This window comes from Lissotriton helveticus, chromosome 4_1 (genome assembly GCF_964261635.1).
Source record: "Lissotriton helveticus chromosome 4_1, aLisHel1.1, whole genome shotgun sequence".
Lineage (NCBI taxonomy): Eukaryota > Metazoa > Chordata > Amphibia > Caudata > Salamandridae > Lissotriton > Lissotriton helveticus.
The window spans coordinates 584,224,666-584,245,772 of NC_136063.1; the positions used below are offsets into that span (position 1 = coordinate 584,224,666).

General features: G+C 43.0%; 1 protein-coding gene and 1 long non-coding RNA gene across 4 annotated transcripts in view; one reads left to right on the plus strand and one right to left on the minus strand.

Annotated features, from left to right (window-relative positions):
- LOC144828763 (uncharacterized) overlaps positions 1-21,107 on the plus strand; it is a 442,674-nt gene that overhangs the window by 351,979 nt on the left and 69,588 nt on the right. The gene's annotated exons all lie outside the window — the stretch shown is intronic.
- The window catches only part of SGK3 (serum/glucocorticoid regulated kinase family member 3), a 517,133-nt gene that overhangs the window by 300,061 nt on the left and 195,965 nt on the right, over positions 1-21,107 (minus strand). For all 3 annotated transcript variants that reach the window (XM_078687207.1, XM_078687206.1, XM_078687205.1), the window contains one exon: positions 18,076-18,159. In XM_078687207.1, coding sequence (XP_078543333.1) covers positions 18,076-18,159 — 84 coding nt within the window. The remainder of the gene's footprint in view (positions 1-18,075; positions 18,160-21,107) is intronic.

The window sequence follows — 21,107 nt, forward strand, 5'->3', positions numbered from 1 at the left end:
AGAAAGTACTTTGTTATTGTAATTTGTTTATATATATAGTGCTCCATATTGTAGAGTTCCGATTGCTAAGTACTGTATTTAGTAGGCATTACCCAATTTAATAGCACTCGATTCACTGGTCTTAGATGTATTATAGACTCGGGCAATCTACCTGTGATTCAAACGTGTGACTTGCAGGTGACAGAAGATTCTAGCAGCTACAATAAATTAACCCACAGAGCCATCTTACTGATAACAGTATGTGAGCTAATTTCACTTTAACGTATCTCACACATAAAGACATTAAGTAGTTCTGTTAGATGTCCAGTTGCTGTTGTCATCAGAAAATACGTGTCAGTTCTCTTGATAATGTTACATAGGCTCCAAAAACAAACAACTGGTTGCTGGATGACATAATAGCCTGTTTGCATGTACTTTAACCCACCTTGGTTTTTCTCATTTTATACACGTTTGTTGGATGGTTATTGAGTTGCTCTATCATTACTAAAACATGTGACGTCCAGATTGCTGAGGCTTCACTGTAGTGGGTGCAATAAATCACTAATTTAACTTATTGGCGTAGTTTACATGCTCATAGAAGCAAATCAAATCTCGTACAACTCATCAGATGCATATGGAACAAAGTCATACAATAATAATCATTAAGCACTTTCATTTTCATAGTCGATGAGTCAACAGAATGGGAGAACAGTAGATGTTTTGGCCAACTGATCGGGTTTATGGTTTCCCCCCAGTATATCTTTTTTGTTGGCAGGCTCGATCTACTGCTGCTGCCAGTACTTCACGTGCTTTCTGCAAGGCAGGCTTGCACTTCTGATTCTTATGATTTTCATATTTTGTGCAAATGAGGCTTACACATTGCCTGTCCTACTTATACCTGCTAATCCTACTGATTTAGGCAGTGTGCTACCACTGTACTGGCACCACTGTTGACTATGGGTCTGCATTTGTGTGACCTTGACAACATTTAATTGAACACGGCTGTGCTTAACAGCTTCTACCTGAAACTGGCAGAGCAGTTGGGTTTCTACTAGCCGGTCTTGGTCATGTGCTGAGACTTGACCATCCTATGTGGGCCTTTGGGTGGGGGTCTGAGCAGTAATCACTGACTCTTGAGAATGTGTGCTGTTCTGCCATATCTGATTGGAGACACCTTTGTACGAGTACACGGGGTGCACAGGCCCTCAGGTCTGTGGGCCAAGTGAGAGAAGGAACAGGACACCTGCAGCCTTGAAGCCTTGCAGCAGCTGAGCATATTTCGGGGAGGGGTAGGAATACTTGACAGTTTTTTATCCCTCTACACTCAAAAATGTATGAACCCAGTCACTCCCATAAATCACAGGCTGGTAGCGTCCTGGAACCTCATCTCTAAGGTACAGAGATTTGCAGGTAGCTCTCCATACACTGGACCGAAATCCTGCTGCTTGGACAGCCGTGCATACCTCGGGTCTCTTCCTTGAGAAGCTCCGCCTGTGGCGCACTGCACTCTAATTATTTTTGCCCAACCAAGAATAGACGCAGATGGAATAGTTGGAGACTTGGCAAGGTGCCTGAAGTGTTTCATCTGAGGGCAGGCCACAATGGGGGAAAAAAGATTTAAATGAGAGAGCAAATAAAGCATTTCTGAGGGAAAGAACAAAGGTTTTGTAATTAGCATCAGGTAATGAAGCGTGTTCCCTAGCAGTGCAGTGGGAAAGTTGTGCACACTACCATGGTCTTTTGTTCCCAAAAACCTGAAGAGACGGCAACGCTTATTTTTTTATGATTGGTGCGTTGTTGACATTTTACCCAAATGTCCTTATAAGGGTCGGTTCACAAAAAAGAGTTATGATAACAGTTTCTGTTGTCAGGGACCAGGGCATAATTGATGTCTCTTGTGACATCTATGTGTGAGTCTCAGTGCCGGCTAAATTGTGCGAAAATGTGGTATTGGAGTGCCCTGGTGGAATCATTGGTGGCGCTGTGACTAGAGAAATAGACAGTGGGTCACTTCTGAAATAAGATACATATTAGCAAAGTTGTGTGTTGATCACCGTTTTACCATAACAGTCCAATGGGGGGTGATTCAGGTTAGGTTGAGGTGCTCTGTCAGAACTGGCTATTGGATCCATCTCTGGGGTGCTTTTCACACCTGGTTCTGGAGTTCCGGTTCTGGAGTTCCAGTTCTGGAGTTTCAGTTCTGGAATCGCAGCATGTGTAGGTGTGGAAATAAGTGGGGGAAATAGGTGCATTATAAATGGCCTCTTTGGAGCTCAGCACTCGAATACGAAGGTTGCTTCAAGTCATAGCTGTAGTCACCTGGCTAGCAGAGATCTGTGTGGGAACTCAGTATTGGAAAAGCAGGGGCATTTTCACCTAATTGTTTGTTAGGAACGCGGTGCTTTCGCAGAGCTATGTGTTGGATCCTAATACTGGAATACCAAGGAGCTCTGCGAGTCATGAATGTGGTGCAGTGGATGCTTTCTGGAGTGCCAGTGATGGTTAGAATTGTGGTGTGTAATGATAAAGAAGCTGTGCCTGCACCATCCATTTGTACAGAGCCCTGAGAGCTCTGGAACCAGATACTTGATAACGTCACTGATTTACCAATAGTCCACTGATCTATTTTTCGCAGTGCTGCTGTCCATAGATGTATTTCACTCTGCATTTGGGACAGCTATTGATTAAACCTAGTAAATGCCAGCTTCAAGAGCAGGACATGAATATTCAACAACATAAGACCACACACACAGTGTTTTGAAATGCATGCCAGATAACTGCTGCTGGTCAGGAGCCCATTTCCTGTGATTTCCTGTAATAGAAAAACATAACTATAGAAATGGTTCTGACGCTAAGCTCTGCTGGCACACAGTGTGTATCTTGCTCAGAGATGCGTGGCACTGGCAGGGCCTAGCTTCAGAAACATTTCTATCTACATGTTGTTATATGACATCCCTTTATTAATGTAATAACTGCACTTTCACAATTGCTTTATTAACCTTCTTGCTTCTTAAATTTGCTTGAAAATGCACCATTTCACCACTCTTTTTTCAAATTTTTCTCGGGGGGTCGGGGGAGGAGGTGAACCCCCCGAATCTCCCTTAAGCTGTTCGTGCTCGTTCGCCGCAGTACCCTGCAACAGAAAGCCCCCCCCCCCACTTTCAAATGTCATCAGCCATAACTGCAAATACAGAGGTCTAGACCCCAATTCTAACGCAGGTCCTGAATGCGGCTGCACAGGAGGGGCCGTTACCCTCATGGTCTACTGCCATGACTGTTCCCATTTTTAAGAAGGGGGAGTAAAAGAACCCACAACGTTATTGGCCAAAATCTTGATTAGATACAACTGCCAAGGTATTGGGGAGGGTGATCTTAAATAAGTTGTACGACTGGGCAGAAGAAAATACAATTTTGAGTGATGTCCAATATGGCTTTAGGATGGGGAGGTCGTCTTCAGACCAATGGTTGAACCTCCATCTAATTATTAATAAATACACGGTGGCCCGTTCTGAATATCTTCATTTAGCATTCATGGACTTGACATCCACTTTTGACAGGGTGAATCGAGTGAAACTCTGGGCTTTGCTCAGTGAGATGGGGGTTGATCTTAGTATTGTGGCCCTCCTAGCTGATCTCCATTCAAAGACTTCAGCCTCATGCATTTTTCTCAAGGTGCTGCATGTACTTGCTCATTCTTGATGAGCTGTGTGGTTCGTCAGGCGTGCATATTTGCCCCTTTTTTGTTCTCCTTGTATGTTAACGGGCAAGAGTCTGCACTTTTATCAGTTTCGACTGACTCCCCCAAGATTGGTTACAGATTACTCCTTGTTTTATTATACACAGATGACGCGGTCCTCATGGCTCAGACTGCGCACGGGTTGGATTTGCTGCTGGCCAGGTATGTTTTTTTATGGGGCAACTTAACTTGTCGGTCAAATTTTCAAAGTCATACGTAATGGTAGTGAGCCCCAAATCGACATGAAGCAAGACTGTTATGGTATCTAATTTTACTCTGAGCAAAGCCTTTATTTTGTTGGTTTTTTGCGTGTTTTATTTGACGCTCATAATTGTTGGAAACCCATGGTCAAGGCAAAAAGTTTAGCGCCTGTAAAAACAATCGGACAGTTTTTATTTTTGAACTCAGGCTTGGCTCCAGGGCACCAAGGGATCTCCCAAAAATCTATCAGGCTTAGTGTATCGCACAGTTTCGCTACAGTAGTGAGGTCTAGGGATACGTCAAGTTGGCTCGGATCCACACAATGGATAACGATTTTTTTATGGGAGAATGTTCAGGTCCCCCAGTGTACCCTAGCATTTTCCGTGCATGCATAGCTTGGGCTTGATCAGGTTTCGGACCTGATAGCTGTAAGCCCGCTCCTTATTACACAGTTCCGTAAAACGATTTGCAATATAACAGGATAGTTAAAAAAAAAGAGCATTTAAAAGCATTAATTTACAGTTATAGCCAATTTAATTCCATGCAAAAGACGATTAAAATTAAAACGCTAAAAAGGTGAATAATTGTGCATGAAGCATTACGACGGAAGTGTGCCTTAGTCTGCCACGGCAAGACTGTTTACTCGGGGTAGGCGAGATCATATTCTTTACCAAGTCTGCCGCACTTACTCCATGTATCTCCCGATTCTAGCCAAGTCTGTCGGTAGAATGCAAGAAAATAGAACCATGACTGCTTCTTTTACTGTCCAAACACCTTTGCGTGGCCATATTGGCTTTAATAGCTTCAGACGGGATTGTAGCAGGCCGGGACAGAAGCATATCAAATGTAGTAATGATTCTGTTTTAAAATTGCAGATTCTACAGATAATTTTGTGTTCAAGGGATTTCCACCCCTGATTTAGTTCTTTTATTGGGAGGGGTACTAGTCTGGCCCACTGAATGTTTTTTAGGGCCTTACTCCCCAATGCTAGGTGTAGGTAAGGCTAGGATTTGTGCTCTATGCATATAGCCATCTGCCTAGATTGGCCACTTCCACTTTCAAATTGTGCTAAATCAATTTGTCTTGACAATTGATAGCATTGTTTATTGATTGCATTTTTGATGCCCAGGTAGTTTATGTCCTTTTGTCCCCCGTTCTGTAGTGCCAGACCTAAAATTTCTACTGCTCTCTGCATGTAAAGTTGCCTTGGGTTGGAGGGTTCCTCCATAGATGGGTTTTAGCATGCTCTTCAGACTCCCATCCAGAGCTTTGAGTACTTGATAGTAATATTTTGCATGCACTCCCAAGCGTTCATAACTCTGTGGTACCAAGCCAAACTGCAGGCGAATCCAGCTAATGTGGGTGTAGTTTGGTAGTTTACGCCCAGCATTGCGCTTTTTCCATCATTGCGTTCATTTTGCCTGGAAATGCTTGCTGTGCGTAACCCGCAATTGCCCTTATTTTGGATTGTAACACCTTTCTTATTGGGATGGTCGTTGGGCTTTGCATTCTCTCATGTAGTTTGCACAAGGCGTAGAGATTGTAGACTCTACTTTGGATTTCATTTTGTGTACATGCAAAGATGCTTTGCCCGAGTCACTCAGCCAGCACCCGAGATAATTGTAAGACTTTGAAACTGATATTATCTCTTCACCCATGTGCCATTTGAGTAATTTATTTTTGTACAACGCACAAAGATCAATACTTTGGAATTTTCAGAGTTTATTGTTAATGCATTGGACTGATTGTAGGTGTTTAAGGAGTCTAGACCCCTTTGTAGTCCTGTTTTTATGTGGTCCATAACCACTAGGTCGTCCGCGTATTGTAAAATTAGAATTATATTGGCTCCAATTTTTGGGACTGCGAGGTTGACATTGTAGAGAGTCTTGCCCAGGTCTGCTGTATATAAATTGAAGAGTGTTGGGGCAAGTACGCATCCCTGTTTTAGGCCTCGATTTGTAAGGCACTTTTTTGTTGTGGTGTTCTTTTCTAATTTAACTTAGATCCCAGTATTGCTATAGAATGAGATAATGGCGTTGAGAAGGCCTGGGGGAATTTGCCAGTTGCGCAATTTAGACCAAAGCTTACAGCGCGGCACCCCGTCGAAGGCTGCTGAGTAGTCTACTAAGCAGGCAAAGACTGTTTTTTGTTTTTGACATTGGCTTGCTGGCATAAATATGATATGGCCATGATGTTATCGATTGTCCAACAGCCTTTGCGGAGCCCTGTTTGATAGGGAGGAAGAATTTCACTTTCTTCGACACATCTGTTTAGTTCTGTTAATAGGGTGCATGCATAGGCTTTCCCTTCGATGTCCAGAAGGGCGATTAATCTGTAGTTTTTTTGTTCTGTTGTCGCCCTTCTTGTATATAGGTTGTAAAATTGACCCGCGCCACGAGTCTGGCACCCTAGCATGTAGTCGGCATTCAGTGAATCGAATTGAATAGGACTCTCCCCCAGTATGTTGGATCTTCCCTAAACATTGCGCCCGGGAGGCCATTAGGTCCTGGGGCCCTGTCTTTCCTTATCTTTTTAACTACTTTTTCGACAACTGTCACGTCTTGATTATTGCTCACGACTACAGTAGTAGGTTCCACTACATTGTTTATACCCTCTGTGGGGCCGTCCATGGTCCATCTGAGTTCAGTGCAACCTTCCTTTTCTACAGAAATTGCTGAAACACGTCTCAACCATGTGACGGCGTGTACAGAGTTACGCCTATCTACATTGTCATTGTCCAACTGGGCTATGTATTGCCAGAGTTGTCGATGTTTATAAGGTTTTGTTAGCTCGTGTATCTTGATCCATTCTTCATCAAGCTTGTTTTGCTTGAGCGTCCATAGCAAGTGTTTCCGCTCCTTATGCAGTTTGTTGTGCTTGTCCAGTGTTCTTTTCGAGCCTGCGATCTTATGTGCTCTTTTTGCCTTGTTAAGTTTGCGAGTTATGACACCACGTTTTATGTTTTTATGCGCGGTTTGTGTAATATATTTCTCTTTTCGTTTGAGATCAGTTTTCTTGCTTTTGTTCAGAGCTGTCTTCAGGGCAGTGGTCCACTCTGACCAATTTTCCAAACTGGGCTTACCACCAGAGTGGTTACCTGTGCGTTCTTGTTTTTCTTTCCAGGCCTTAAATGCAGTTGCCTGATGCTTGTTCCATTTTATTCTTCTCAACAGGGCATATTCCTCTATGCCTGTCGACTGGGCTACCGTGGTGATTCTTTCTCGTTCTTTGATTGTAATATACAGTTCAACCTGGAGTATTGCGTGATCGCTAGTGTCATCTGCCTTAATTTAAAAATTGTCTATTTTGCAAGCGAGTTGGTTGCACAAAAAAATATAATCAATTGTAGAACAATTCTTAAATGTATTTGTCCCTTGGTTGTTTGGGTCTGAACTTTTTAGTAGATTCTCGGCTGAGTTGAATTCGTAATTTTGTAAAAAGTTAGTTACAATTCTTTCAGCGCTGGTTAGGTACTTCCTTTCGCACTGCTTTGTTCCCAGGTGGTGCAAATTGAAGTCCCCCACATGCCGATGGTAAATGCGTGCATAGAATTTTCTGTATTGTGGTAATCATTGATTTTGTGGCCTCTAGTTTCAATTGACCAAATGCGTTTAGGTATACATTTATTAAGAGCAGTGAGACGCTGTCTTCCCTGTCTCCTTTTCCCTCTACGGCAAGTGCCTGCAGCATATTTTAATCAGTGTTTAAAGACCTTATTGTTAGTTGTTTTGCATGTTTGACATAAGTCGAGATCCCACCGGAAGGTCTTCCGTAGCGGCTGTATTTGGTGGCTGGTTTGTGGAAACCGGCGGAACCTTCCAGGTGTGCCGGCTCTGTGGCCCAGGTTTCTTGTAGGCATATAATGTCACTCTCTAGCAGTTTGTTTTTTGCTGTGACTTGTATAAGAGCTTTTTGTAAACCTGCCACGTTCCAGGAGACAAGTTTAAGGATATGTGGTGTCTTTTTATATAGGCCTAAAGTACTAGTATTTACTGCTGTTGTCAATTTTGTGTCGGGCTGCACTTGATGGTCCCCCGAAGGATCGGCAATATGCTCTTTTACTTCAGGTATAGCGGGTACAACTCTGTGTGTCACTGTTAGTCCTATTATAATGCTCCCTCCATCGGATTTTCTGGGGTGCCTCTTTTATTATTCTGTTTATGGTTGTTTCCTCCTGTGTTCTGACAGATATGCTTAGGTTTTTATAGTTCCGATCTAGTTGTATATTCGAGGTGCCTTTCAGTATACTGTGGGGATGTTCCTTAGCATTCTTTGTGTGATTGGCAGTAGGTGATGGTTCAAGTAAGATTAGCGGTTATTTTTTCTTGCTTGGGTGTCGTGATCGCTATTCCCCAATTTTTAAAGATATCATTTTCCAAGAACACTGTTTCTGGAATGTGATGATTTATCCAGGTCACTACCGTGTTTTCCTGGGCTGGATCTTCATCCCTTAGTTCAAAGTGAACGCTCACCATATCTACGATTATGTGGGACAGTGGTGGTATGTGTTGAAGAAGCCTTAATAAGTTGCCCCTATTTAAGGTGTCGTGCCTGCCCTTTGATTTATAGAGTGGTTCAAAGATGCTTTTGTTAGTATATCTTTTGTCGGCAAGATGGATTTTGTTGCCGGTCACATTATACGGGTGTTTGGTTCCTTCGCACGATATCGCTCCTGAAAAATTAGGTGTAACAGACTGAGGTTGCTTCTTTCCTTTCCCCATTTTTTCTTTGGGGTGCTCGTTTGTTGTTTTGTCCAAGCGGATTGTTGTTATAACCTGTTTGCCCCTCTTTGCTACTCCACTTGTTCAAATTTCTCCTGTGTTTCTCAGGTTGCTAGTTCGTTGTGATGTTTGCCGTGGCAGGACCATCTCTTGAATGTTTATTTACGTTTGACAATGTGGTAAAGATCGGATGTGGGTTTTTTTTTCAATTGCAAGTCCTGTTTTTGATCCGGAGTTATACTGGTTCATTTGAGGCGTATGTTGGCTGCCCCAAACTTCTTCTAATTTGTGTGGTCTTTTCGCACTTCTTGTGTTTTCTTAGTTTTTTCTTCATGCTTCTTGTCAGGTTCACCTGCGCGAGTTGGATTAGATTTTCCTGCTTGTCTTCCATATTTGTTTTTTCTGTAGTATCTGTAAATTGATTGTCTAGTGCTGAGTCTGTTTGCGCGGACCTTGCTTAATTCCTCTTTTGTAGCATTTTGTTGAGGTCTTGCAAGTGTGTTAATGTAGTTATCCTTGGTTGCTCTGAACGTAAGCTCCTCAATGAGGGTGGTCAGGACTTCCGGGATTGTTGCTAATTTGTCAATTTTTTGGCAACAGGCACAGTCCGTATTTAGTGTAGTTGCGTAAGCCTGTGCCCGCGTGATTAGGGAGTTCAGGTTGGACAATTTTTTAGCAATCCCTGTAATTGAATTTGCCATGATGTTAAGCAGGTCTACTTGGACATCCATCTTATTTGATTGGTAATTCAGTGCCTCTAAAGTAAGTTGTGATGTTTTAAAGAAGATATCCCATAAGGTTCCTGAGTCGGTGGCTGGCACTGTATTGACTTCTAATACTGAATCGTTTATCTTGGGGCTTTGACACAGATTCATACCTTTGGACAACTGTTTTAGTTGTGATGGTGTTAAAATTTGAGTGTGTTTTTTCTGGAGCCTGTGTGTTTTGAACCGCTTCCACCCGGTGTGCTTGCTTTGGTGTTTGATTATTGATTTTTACTTGTACCTCAATTGGTTGTTGAACCCCAATGCTTATAAATTGTTGTTGAGTTTTTTGCAAGAGTGGACTGTCGGATTCCCCTTGTGGGTATTCTATCAATTGCGGGGATTGTTCTTTAGATGTGATAAGTTCCAAGTCTGTTATGGATCACCATGAGTTATCTTTATGTTCCGTTGGTTCTTGTTTTGACAGCACCCCGGTTAAACCTGTGGGCATCATTGAGTCATTTGTATCCTTGATTTGTTTGTCCCTTGTTGTTATTTTCTTTATTGGTGTAATCGGTACTGGTACGAGGTTTTGTTCCTCTTGTTTAGTGAGCATTGTTCCCGCTGGGTATTTTAAGAAGTCAATCTTGGTTGGTGCATTATTTGATCTTGCAGAGATACAAAAAACTGGTGAGATTAATGTTTGAGCTTCCCTCTCAATTTTTGCTTTGTTATTTTTAGCAGTCCTTACCTGTGTTTTCCTTTTCCTTTTTATTGGAGGGAAGGGTGCTCTGTCTCTGCCTGACCTCATAGTTAGCCATTTGTTTATTATTTGTTCTCCTTTCTTTTTTCTATTGCTTTATTTTGTTACTCGGTTGACTCCCTATCTCAGTGTTCCAGGCTGAGGGTCTAAATCGAGATGGCGTAGGGCTCGAAAAATCTGAAAAATTGTACTATTCCTGCAGGTCTAGTACCTTGAAAAATCTCCTCGACCTAACAGTAACCTACTTGACCTACGTCTCTGAAAGCGGAGCAAATGTGACAAGAAAACAAGATTTAAAGGTATCTTTATTGCTCATTTGCTTTGTGAGCAATAAAAAGGCCTTTAAATCTTGTTATCTTGTCAAATTTGCTCCGTTTTCAAAGACGGAGGACAAAAGTTAGTATGTTTTCCTACTCGCCAGAAAGGGCGAGTAGGACCTAAAAATAGCTCGACCTCATAAAATTGACCTCCAGGCATCTGCAAGACGCTAGGGCCAGCATCTAGATACCCCCTAGATACCCCTTGTGGGCACACTACACCAAAAATGACAGCAAAGTAACAGCAAAATGACAGTTCTGCTGCAAAAGTCCCACTGGAACCCCCTCAGGAGCCTAACCAGATGTTTCACCAGGGCTGTTCACCTCCCTGGGTGGGCAGGCGTTGGCTCCCACACCCCCACTCCTCTCACACACTTGTATGTGATTTCACGATTTATAGGTCAAAGTTCAAGTCCTGGGTGGCTGTTTTTCTCAAACTCTCCGCCTCTCTCAGCCTGCGAACCAGCACAATGGGATAGAAAGGTCCTGGGGCTATCCAGAGGCCAGGCCAGGCCAAACCAGCAACCCTGCAGTGTTGATCGAGGCCAAGCCCACAGCCAGCGTAGCACTCCGGTCCCCCCCCCCCCCCAAACCAGGCACCAGAGAGCAACTATGTGCAGTGGCAGTGCTCTTGTGCCCCCGCTTTGCCCCCCTAAGGAGAGTGAGGGCGTTCGCAGGGCGATAGAAGAGAGGAGAGGCGAGAGAGGAGCAAGCTGCAGGCATCCGCAGCAGCCTACAATCAGTCAAACCAAGTCGTGAATCACTTCCAGAGCTCTTTTCCCAGGCTTTTCCCTCAGTGGCTTCCCACTATGAACATCCACATTCTGAAATAGCCAGGATCCCTTACCAAGACAGCTGCAACTGCAGAAACAGGAAATAAAGCTAAAATTCACCTGTTCTGCCTTAAATGAAAACAAATATACCTTAACTTGATTGCTGATCAGGGGGTGCATGGACAGAGGCCCACTCAATTGCTTACCTTTTCTTGCATGATAAAATACTTTAGTCTCCAAGCCCATTAAATGTTCAAAGAATAAAAATAAAGTAGTAGACCTGCAAGAAAAACAGTGTGGGAGAACTTGTCACGTTAAGGCACTTACAGAAGGGCCCGAAAGGAAGTGTGGCTTACTAAAAACAAAATATCCAATTCCCTGAGGGAATATTACATGATGGGTGTTAATTCGGAGTATGTAAGGAGTAGTGTGTGATGGGTGGCAATTCTTAGCATGCCCTAAGCATTACTAAGTAATGATTCTGAAGGGCCCCATAACCAAGTTCCGTAGTAGAGCACATGGAAAGCATGACCATTCCTATGTGTCTGCCTCTGCCACTGTAAAAACATTTAAGGACGTCTTGAAAAAGGTTTCTCCCCTGCGAAAGGCAAAGTTTGAGCCACCATGGGTCTTGCAGTAGCAAAGAGGAACATCGCGAGATTATGGGGGGCAGCTACACCACCTACACTGGGGGCCTGGCAGAAGGACATGGACTGGAACATGGTGCAGGAAAAGACGGTGTACGTGGCAAGGGGATGCCCAAAGAAATGGGTAGCTATATGGACTAAATGGAATGAGTATAGAGGTACTATCTGCGAACCTCCCACGATCAGAAATGTTGACTAGCTAATTGATTAACGGATATAATACTGTATGAATTGGACCTACTTTAATGAGATATACTGTAACACTGTTTACGTCGTGTGTATTCCTGACAATGTAAATGCTAATGCTGCAATGCCCTGAATGTATGTGCTCTATGCTGTTCTAATTTTCCTGATTTGCAAATAAAAAGAATTATAAAAAAAAAAACGAAAAGAAAAAGGTTTCTCCAGAGAAAGAAGGGGAATGGTACTTCTGATAAAGTTTTCTCAACTGCTACCCGATTCAGCAATTTCTCATGAATGTGACTTCAACTTAGGAAGATAGAGTAATCTTAGCATCCTTTCTTTATGGCCTTAGAGATGTTGAATGCAATTCTGATGATGGGTTTTGAAGGACCTGAATTAAATAAATTGCTCAAATCCTATAAGCATCTATGGGCTGACTTTAAGTTGGCTCAAATAGGAACTGATTATTTCATGTCCAACATGCTCTCTCCGCCCATAAGCTTAAATAGGAAGATATGCCGAGTGAAGCTAGAGTGATGATTATTTGATTTCCAGAACAGGCTATTTCTAAGGCTTAGCATACATACCTCAGTAATATACTATACTATCTCGGATGATTCAGGGTTAAATGGATGGACACACTAGGTTCGACTAACGACAGCCACTGCGACAAGACTCACGCCGGTACAGTGGCCAGAAATGCCAACTTAATGCTTGTACAACTTAAGATACTGCACCAGGTTACATAACAACTGTGTAGGACCCAAACATACTAGGACAATGTGATTTTTGAGGTGGTTGCAGCCCTGATGTGGACAGATTGGTAACCCCTCACTTGATTACATTGGGAAGCGAGAAAGTCTAGATATAAAAACGATTTCTATAATGTAGGCCCTTCAGCATATGTCCATGAGTGGGGTAGTTATAGAGCACCATATTTGTAAGCATGATGGAGGGGAATACATTGGTGTATCAGTGCAGAAAACGGTGTATGAAGGCCGAGAGTTCTATGAACTAAGAAGAGATATGGATTTTCTGGAGAGATGCTTGATTGTGTGATAGGTGAGGAATGCTAGGTGCACTGGGATATTCTGTTTCAAACAGAGGTGGGGACTATCCTGGACAGAAGCCCACATACACTGGGAGTGAGCTCGATAGCCAGAAATCCTATCCTGTGCGGGGCCATGCCCATTTAATGCACTCAAAGCTGATAACAAGCAACTTATTTGAAATAGTTAAAGATAAAGAACTAGCTCATCCAGTAGCTCTGGATCAGACAGAGTTTCAGCCCCTCTTGGTGAGGAATTGGCTTGTGCTTCAATGATAAAATTGATATCATCTATTCGGCCTTTGGAGATCAATCCCCGGTGATGAGGGACCTTTTTAGGGAAATTAGTCTGTACCCGGGGGCCTCCTCCAACTGGGGTAGGTTCTCTGAGTTAATGGAGGAAATAGTGGAAGAGATGATGGTAAGGTTAAATCAGGCTCATCTTTTGGCCCTTGCCCACACTTTATTTACACTCGCTTGGCCCCTATACTTAGTCCGTATTTAACAATACTTTTGAATAAATCTCTGAAGGATGCAGAGTTTCTTGCTGCCTGGATGCAAGCTCTGGTTTTGCCGCTGGTGAAAAAAGCTGGTACAGACACTTCTATATTGTCCAACTATCACCCCATTTCGATCTTATCCTATTTGGGGAAGGTTTTGGAAAGATCAGTCAACATCCAACTCTCTGAGTATTTGGAGAGTAATAATTTGTTGGACCCTTCTCAAACTGGGTTCAGAGCTAAAAACAGCACAGAGTCTACTTTATTCGTACTGTTGGACAGTATCAGATCTTTGGAGAATAAGGGTAAATCGGTGGCCCTTATCCTTTTTTACCTGTCTGCGGCTTCTGACAGTGTGTCGCACTGCCTTTTGCTACAGGGGCTGCATGAAAGTGGCCTGCATTCTACTACTTTGTAGTGGTTTCGCTTGTTTTTGAGCAACAGATTTCATTCGGTACAGCTGCCCCTTTTTAAATCTAGCCCTTGGATGTTGCATTGTGGGGTTCCTCAGGGATCTTCTCCTAGTCCCACTTTGTTTAATATCTATTTGTCACCTTTAGCAGCCATTGTCAAGGCTTGGGAATTTGAGATCCTTATTTAAGCTGATGATACTCAGCTGATTATTTCCATCGAGGATAACCCTACTGAGACTCAAGGGAACTTGGGGTGCTGCGTCTTGGAAGTTGCAAGGTGGTTGCAGGCACACTGTCTGAAATGTAATGGAGACAAAACAGACATTTTGCTTTTGGTGGTGCCTGCTATGTCTGGAATGACTCTTGGTGACCCTTGATGTTAGGCCCTGCACCCAGACCGAAAAGGGTAGCGAAGAATTTGGGTTTCCTGATTGAGGACTCTCTTTCAATGTAGGACCAAGTAAATATTGTGTGTAGTAGCTGTTTTGGACTTCTACGTACTCTTTGCAGACGATTTCTGTGGATCCCAGGAGCATGGTGAAGTAATATTGTTAAAGCTTTAGATATGAATAGGCTAGACAATGGGAAAGTGTTGCACGTAGGCATGGCGGATTATTCGTTTACACACCTTTAATCCATTCGAAATGTAGTGGCAAGATTGATTTGTAAAAGGCCTTGCAGGAGCTCTGCTTCTACCTGTCTAAATTCTCTTCACTGGCTTCCAGTCCGCAAGAGATCTATTTTTAAGTTAGTTTGCCATGCGCATAGAGCATTCTATTACACCGGTCCAGCAATTCTACACAACAGAGTTTCTTTCTATAAGCCAGCTTGTGATCTCCGTTCCACGAATCAGGCTTCGATGTATAGCAGGCGAATTAAGAAATCTAGAATGGGTGGTCGTTCCTATAATTTTTTGGCAGCTGCCCACTGGATTAACTTGCCTCTGAATTTACGTTTCACGGCAGATTTGTTAGTCTTTCGGAGGATGTTGAAGACTTTGCTGTTTTCGTTCTAACTACTTTTGCGATGGTTGGAGTTGGGCAAATATGAGGTCTAGTGGCAGAATATCACATAGGGGATGAGGGTATGCTTTATAAATATCTTAAATAAAGAATGCATATTCTCTTTTTGACTGGGACACTCACTGTGCATCTCATTGCTGTTGGATTTTAATAAAAAAACGAAATTGATGGACAACTGAATAGCCCTAATATTCATGTACAACAATGATCACTTAGTGTGCACGATCATCATTCACTAATTGAAATATTGCCCTGTGCTCTTTCTTCCCTCTCTGCAGTACAAAAATACAGTTCATTGGCATGGCACTGCTGTAGAGTATTTCTTATGCCTAAATATCTATTAACAACTAGTCACTTTACAATCAACGTTATTAGACTTTTTTTGTTGCTGAGTGTTAGTAGCACAAACACTGTTGTAACTATAATTTAGCGCTATTGGCTTCAAATGCCATTAAATTAATTAGATGCATGCCTCCAAATGCCAATAAAAGAATCCGATGCAAGCTGACCAACACTGAGACTAACAGAAACACTGGCCAGCAAATCTGAAGCTTGTTCAAAATTACCCTTCTAATAATATAGGTTTCATATGCCACATTGTAAAATGTGCATTGTGGGATGGGCAGAACTAGGTGAGCACTACAAGGGTCACCTGGCATCTATTGTACAGGGTGAGCTCCACTAAGTGAATGATGCAGAAAGTCCTCCTTGAACGAAAGGGGGGGAATAGGGTGGGTAGTGTGTGTGAGAGAGAGAGAGAGATAAAGTTGTGGTGATCTGATTAATTTGCAACTTGCAGCCCTAGTAGAAACTAGAGGCCCAGGCCCCTTACTCTAGCTGGGGAGTGAAGATGGCAACTATTATTGTTTAATGGTACTTCATGTCATTTCAGCCTCGCAGTCATGGCTAGGTGCTGAAGAATTTGCACAATGACGGAACCCAAATAGATGCAGCAATCTATCAGCATACAATCTTCAATCGGGTTTACTAGTGAAGGTGAGGAACGAAAGAGCTGATGATACAAATGGCTTAGTGAGAGTGTGGAATTAAACAACTGAAAAGCTGCAGGATCATAGGCGGCTGTACAAAGTGCTAACACCCTGAGCTCAAATTGAATGCAACAGGAGTGTGATCCGAGGAAGAATCAAAAAAGGTGAATGAATGACAGACAAAAAAAGAAAGCGGCTGGTCAAATAACACCCCCCCCCCCTTTTGTACCGCTTTGGTCAAATAACACCAGCAGCTTCAATGAATGACACCTACAGATGGCTAGAAAACAAACAAATAAGGTCTCAATCAATCATTTCTTTTTAGCCCAAAACTGAAATTTGTCACTGGTGATTCGAAATGCAAAGGATTAGCTACAAATTCTCAACTGCATGTTCTGATTTGGGAAGAGGGTTTCTAGATAGAGGTATCAAAAGTCCTATTCAAGGCCTCATAAAATAGAGAAATGTGACTTCAATTAAGGGGATCACTGGAGGCAACTAGAGCCTCAACAGCATGCACACAAAGCAAAAACACAAGGACCAAACTAAAATGAATGACATTGAAACGAGTGGTAAAAGCAGGGGGCTCCCAGAAAATATTCAAGAAATTAAGACTGTGCAGAAATAGCCATAAAGCAATCTGAAGGGAAGATAAAAGTGCCTAGATAATGTAACAAGCAGAGTAACCGTGAACAACTGTGTTCTGTGCTGGGAGAAACTGCCTGCCCAGAGGTGAAGCTAAAAAACGTTTACTACCTAGCGAGGGGCAAACCAAGAGAACATTGAATGTCTCAAAAGAGAGGGGGTAAAATCAGAAAATTGCTGTTACAGACATATCCTGTAGAGGTAATATTTATAATTTGTTCTTCGTGCCAGCACACTTGTGACAAAAGGTACTGGCATGTACTCTTCAACTACAGGGAAATAAAACAAAAATGGTTCATTACATTGACCATTAGAACATGGTTTGTTGTCAAACAGCAAGTCAACAAATAATGTGAAATCACCATTACGTCACATAAAACCTAGACTACATCTAGAGGTGGTGAGAGGGAAGATGGGGATGAAAACAAAAAGTTGGAATTTTTCAATCTACATCCTGCTTTCCTAATTCATAGTCTAAATGGCAGCAAACTTATTTAGATGAAACAGTTTTCTAATCTTGTGATTTTTTACTGTTATTTAAATCTAGTAATCAGCATAATCCTGCCCCAGATCTCCCTGTTTCTTTATGCATTACCCGAATTCTCAATTTAGTAAAGATGCTCCGTTTGACTTCAGCTCTAGTGACTAGATTAAGGCGCTCAAACAGCACCGCTTTTTGTTTGCACGCCATGAACTCTGACTTACAGCTCAGCTCTTATCAATTATCGCTATTGTTAAAAGCGGGTCCATTTAGAATAGTAAGATTGTTTGTGATGCCTCTAAAAAGGGCTCTTCATTTAGGAAACCATTTGAAGAATTTAAAACAAGGACTACTGCCAGAAGTACTGTCCATAAAATCGTACTGAAGAATCAGTGTATAGCTAGGCGCATGCTCGACAGGAAATGATCTTGTTTTGGTGTAGCTTTGCCCATTTCTGTTGGATCTCCATTGTGCTCTCATTACAAGTAGGCAAATATGACCCAATAAAAACAAATTCAATTGTGTATCACAAGACAAACTCTTAACATATCTTTTATTCCATTACACTTGATCATTCTGCCCAATGTACACTGCTATCATCATGTGGTAGCCATCAACACCACCAGGCTTACAGAATAGTTTTCACAATGGATACGGATACTAACAAACAGACCTTTGCCCTCTGCACCAAACTGTGTGACAATGCGGCCAGCAGGTTCCCTGTGTCTCCCATAGTGAACACTCTCCAACACATTTCTCAATTTCAGCATTTTAACCTAGATTTAGTCATACCTGGCATGAATCTTTGAGGTGAACCTGAAGTAAATCCAAACAAATTTAACCAGAAGCAAATAAATAGATAAGAACAAAAATTTTAAAAAACATCAAAATCTAGTTTGAATATAGACATTAAAAAATTACTTTAGGAAAGACATTCAAAACCAACTACTCACCGTGTTGTAAAGTTTATCAAACTCTGCATATCGTCTAAAAACAAACCATTCACTTCTTCCAACAGACACTATGACTTTGTAAACCTGTTAAAGCAAAAAGGAAAGACTTGTAAATTGAACAAAATGTTCAACCTCTAAAGGAACAATTTTATTTGTTAAATAAATTAAAACATTTGTAATAACTCCGAGTGGTGTCACAGGCGAGGACTGAATAATTAATGTTAGTGTGTTCATTTGTGCTGGATTCAATGTCTAACTTAAGAGGCAGCATTCCATACATGTTGAAATGTAAATGTTATAGACTAAAACTAATCACTTAATTGGAGATAATGTTTTAAAAATCTTTGTAGTAAAAAAAAAAAAGACTTACCTGGAACTATAGCTTATCAGCTGAACATTTCTGATGCATTTGTAGTTTTTCATAACTATATTCTATATAATGTATATGCACATTTATTAGCATGACCAATGGAAGTTGATTTTCGATTTACTTGTGCTGTTTTCCTATTACATACTAGATTAAGCCACACTGTATACCAAGCAGTTAATCTTCACAGAGCTCACTTCTGTCTTATTTCAGGATGAAGGTCCAAAAACAGGGGTTTGGGTGCCCCTCTTTTCTGTACACTTAATTTGCAAAATAGATTTCTTCAATACTGCATTTTAAGCTACTCGTTATGAGCAGGAGTACATCCGTATATAGAGTGAGAATAGGGAGGGAAATGACGGAGGCCTGAAGGAAGAGGTTTCCCATAGGGGAAACTAGTTTTTCTATGCTAAAAAGAGAGAATTATTTTAAAGTGCAACTGCACTGTCGAGAGGTATTTACACCTGCAGTACACAATGTACATTTATCCATGTAAAACACTCCAGCATATGTGAGTAGTTTGGAATAATCCGAAAAATCAGAAAGCTACTGTTGCAGTTTCTAGGGAGTGCTCCATGCATTCGAAAGCAGGAATACGTTTACAGCAGTACATTTGTGACTGTTTGAAGGGAATCAGATCGTAAGTTATTATATCTAAACAATCGCACTTTTTTGAAGCATAAAATTATGACTTCAAATATAAACTACAGTATATTTCAGGCTGAAGAGATTATGGTGTGCATATAGAAGATCCACAGCGTACCTATATCTAGCCCTTTTCAAATAACGACGGGCTAATATCTATGAACTACAAAAATTAGTTACCATCAGGGTCATATTTTGCTGTAGAGATCTTTCTTGCTAGCTTATTTAAAAGTTCTGTTCACACATAACACTAGTAACGAGCAAACAGATCACCAGTTATTCCAAGAACATGATGACCCAACACATTGTAAAAAAATAAATAAAGACTTCCGTTCACGGCAAATCAGCATTTGATCCCAGCAACATTTGAGCTGTCACCTGCCCCGTCTATTACTACTTTCCTAACTCACTCATTGAAGAAAGCTAGCTCCAGTGGCGTCCAACCTCACCTGGAGAACTGCAGTTGCGTGGTGATAGGAAAGTTACCATAAATGCAAGAGAGAACAAGCATTGGCATAGCCAATAGGTCTCGCCTTTGGGTAGTATAAGTGTTGAGAGCTACTGGCTTTGTTAACGTTTTTAATATGAGTTGCAAAGCATTGTGACTGTTGTGCAGCATGTTTAAAAGTTATAAGTTATAATTAAATAAGTGTTATAACTATTTGTCACCTTACATAAAAGCTAGAAAACACAAGTGAAGTATCCTAATAAAAAACAGAATTAACACCAAAAATGTGTTCTAGTCTTTTTGTTTATGCAAGGAAGGGAGTAATAGGGGGAGGGGTGATTGGAGGTGCAGGGAGGGAGGGGGTGGGGCGAGGGGGCAGTGGATGGGGAGGGAGGGGGGGAGGGAGGGATGTGGAGGGAGTGAGGGGGGAGTGAAGGTGGGAGAGTGGAGGTGTAGGGAGTGGAGGTGGAGGGAGGTGGAAGTGGAGGGAGGTGGAAGTGGAGGGAGGGGGATAGGAGGTGCAGGGAGGAGGGAGTGGAGGTGGGCGTAAAGGTGCAGGGAGGGAGGGGGAGTGGAGGTGGTGGTGGGAGTGGAGGGGGGAGTGGAGGGAAGAGAAAGGGAAGTGAAGGTGGAGGGGGTAGGTGGGAGTGGGAGTGGAGTGAGGGGGAGAGGAGTTGTAGGGAGGGAGAGGGGAGTAGAGGTGCAGGGAGTGGGTGGTGGAGGGAGGTGGGAGTAGAGGTGGTAGGAGGTTGGAGTAGAGGTGGAGGGAGGTGGGAGTAGAGGTGGAGGGAAGGGGGAGTAGAGGTGGAGGGAGGGGAGGTGGAGGGAGGGCGAGTGGAGGTGGAGGGAGGGCAGAGAGGGGGGAGTGGAGATGGAGGGGGTGGAGTGAGGGAGGTGCAGGGAGTGAGGGGGGAGTGAGGGGGAGTAAAGGTGGGAGAGTGGAGGGAGGTGGGCGTGGAAGTGGAGGGAGAGAAGGTGCAGGGAGTGAGGGGGAGTGAAGGTGGGAGAGTGGAGGTGGAGGGAGTAGAGGTGGAAGTGGAGGGAGGGGGATAGAAGGTGCAGGGAGGGAGGAGGAGGAGGAGGAGGTGGAGGTGAGAGTAAAGGTGCAGGGAGGGAGGGGGAGTGGAGGTGGTGGTGGGAGTGGAGGTGGTGGTGGGAGGGGAGAGTGGAGGGAATGGAAAGGGGAGTGAAGGTGGAGGGGGTAGGTGGGAGTGGGAGTGGAGTGAGGGGGAGAGGAGTTGTAGGGAGGGAGAGGGGAGTAGAGGTTCAGGGAGTGGGTGGTGGGAGTAGAGGTGGGAGTAGAGGTGGAGGGAGGGGGGAGTAGAAGTGGAGGGAGGGGGAGTAGAAGTGGAAGAAGGGGGAGTGGAGGGAGGAGGAGTGGGGGTGGAGGGATGGAAGAGAGGGGAGAGTGGAGGGAGAGAGGGGGGAGTGGAGCTGGAGGGGGTGGAGGGGTGGATATGGAGGGGGTGGGGGGAGGGAGGTGGAGGGAGTGAGGGGGGAGTAAGGGGAAGTGAAGGTGGGAGAGTGGAGGTGGAGGAAGTGGAGGTGGAGGGAGGTGGGAGTGGAAGTGGA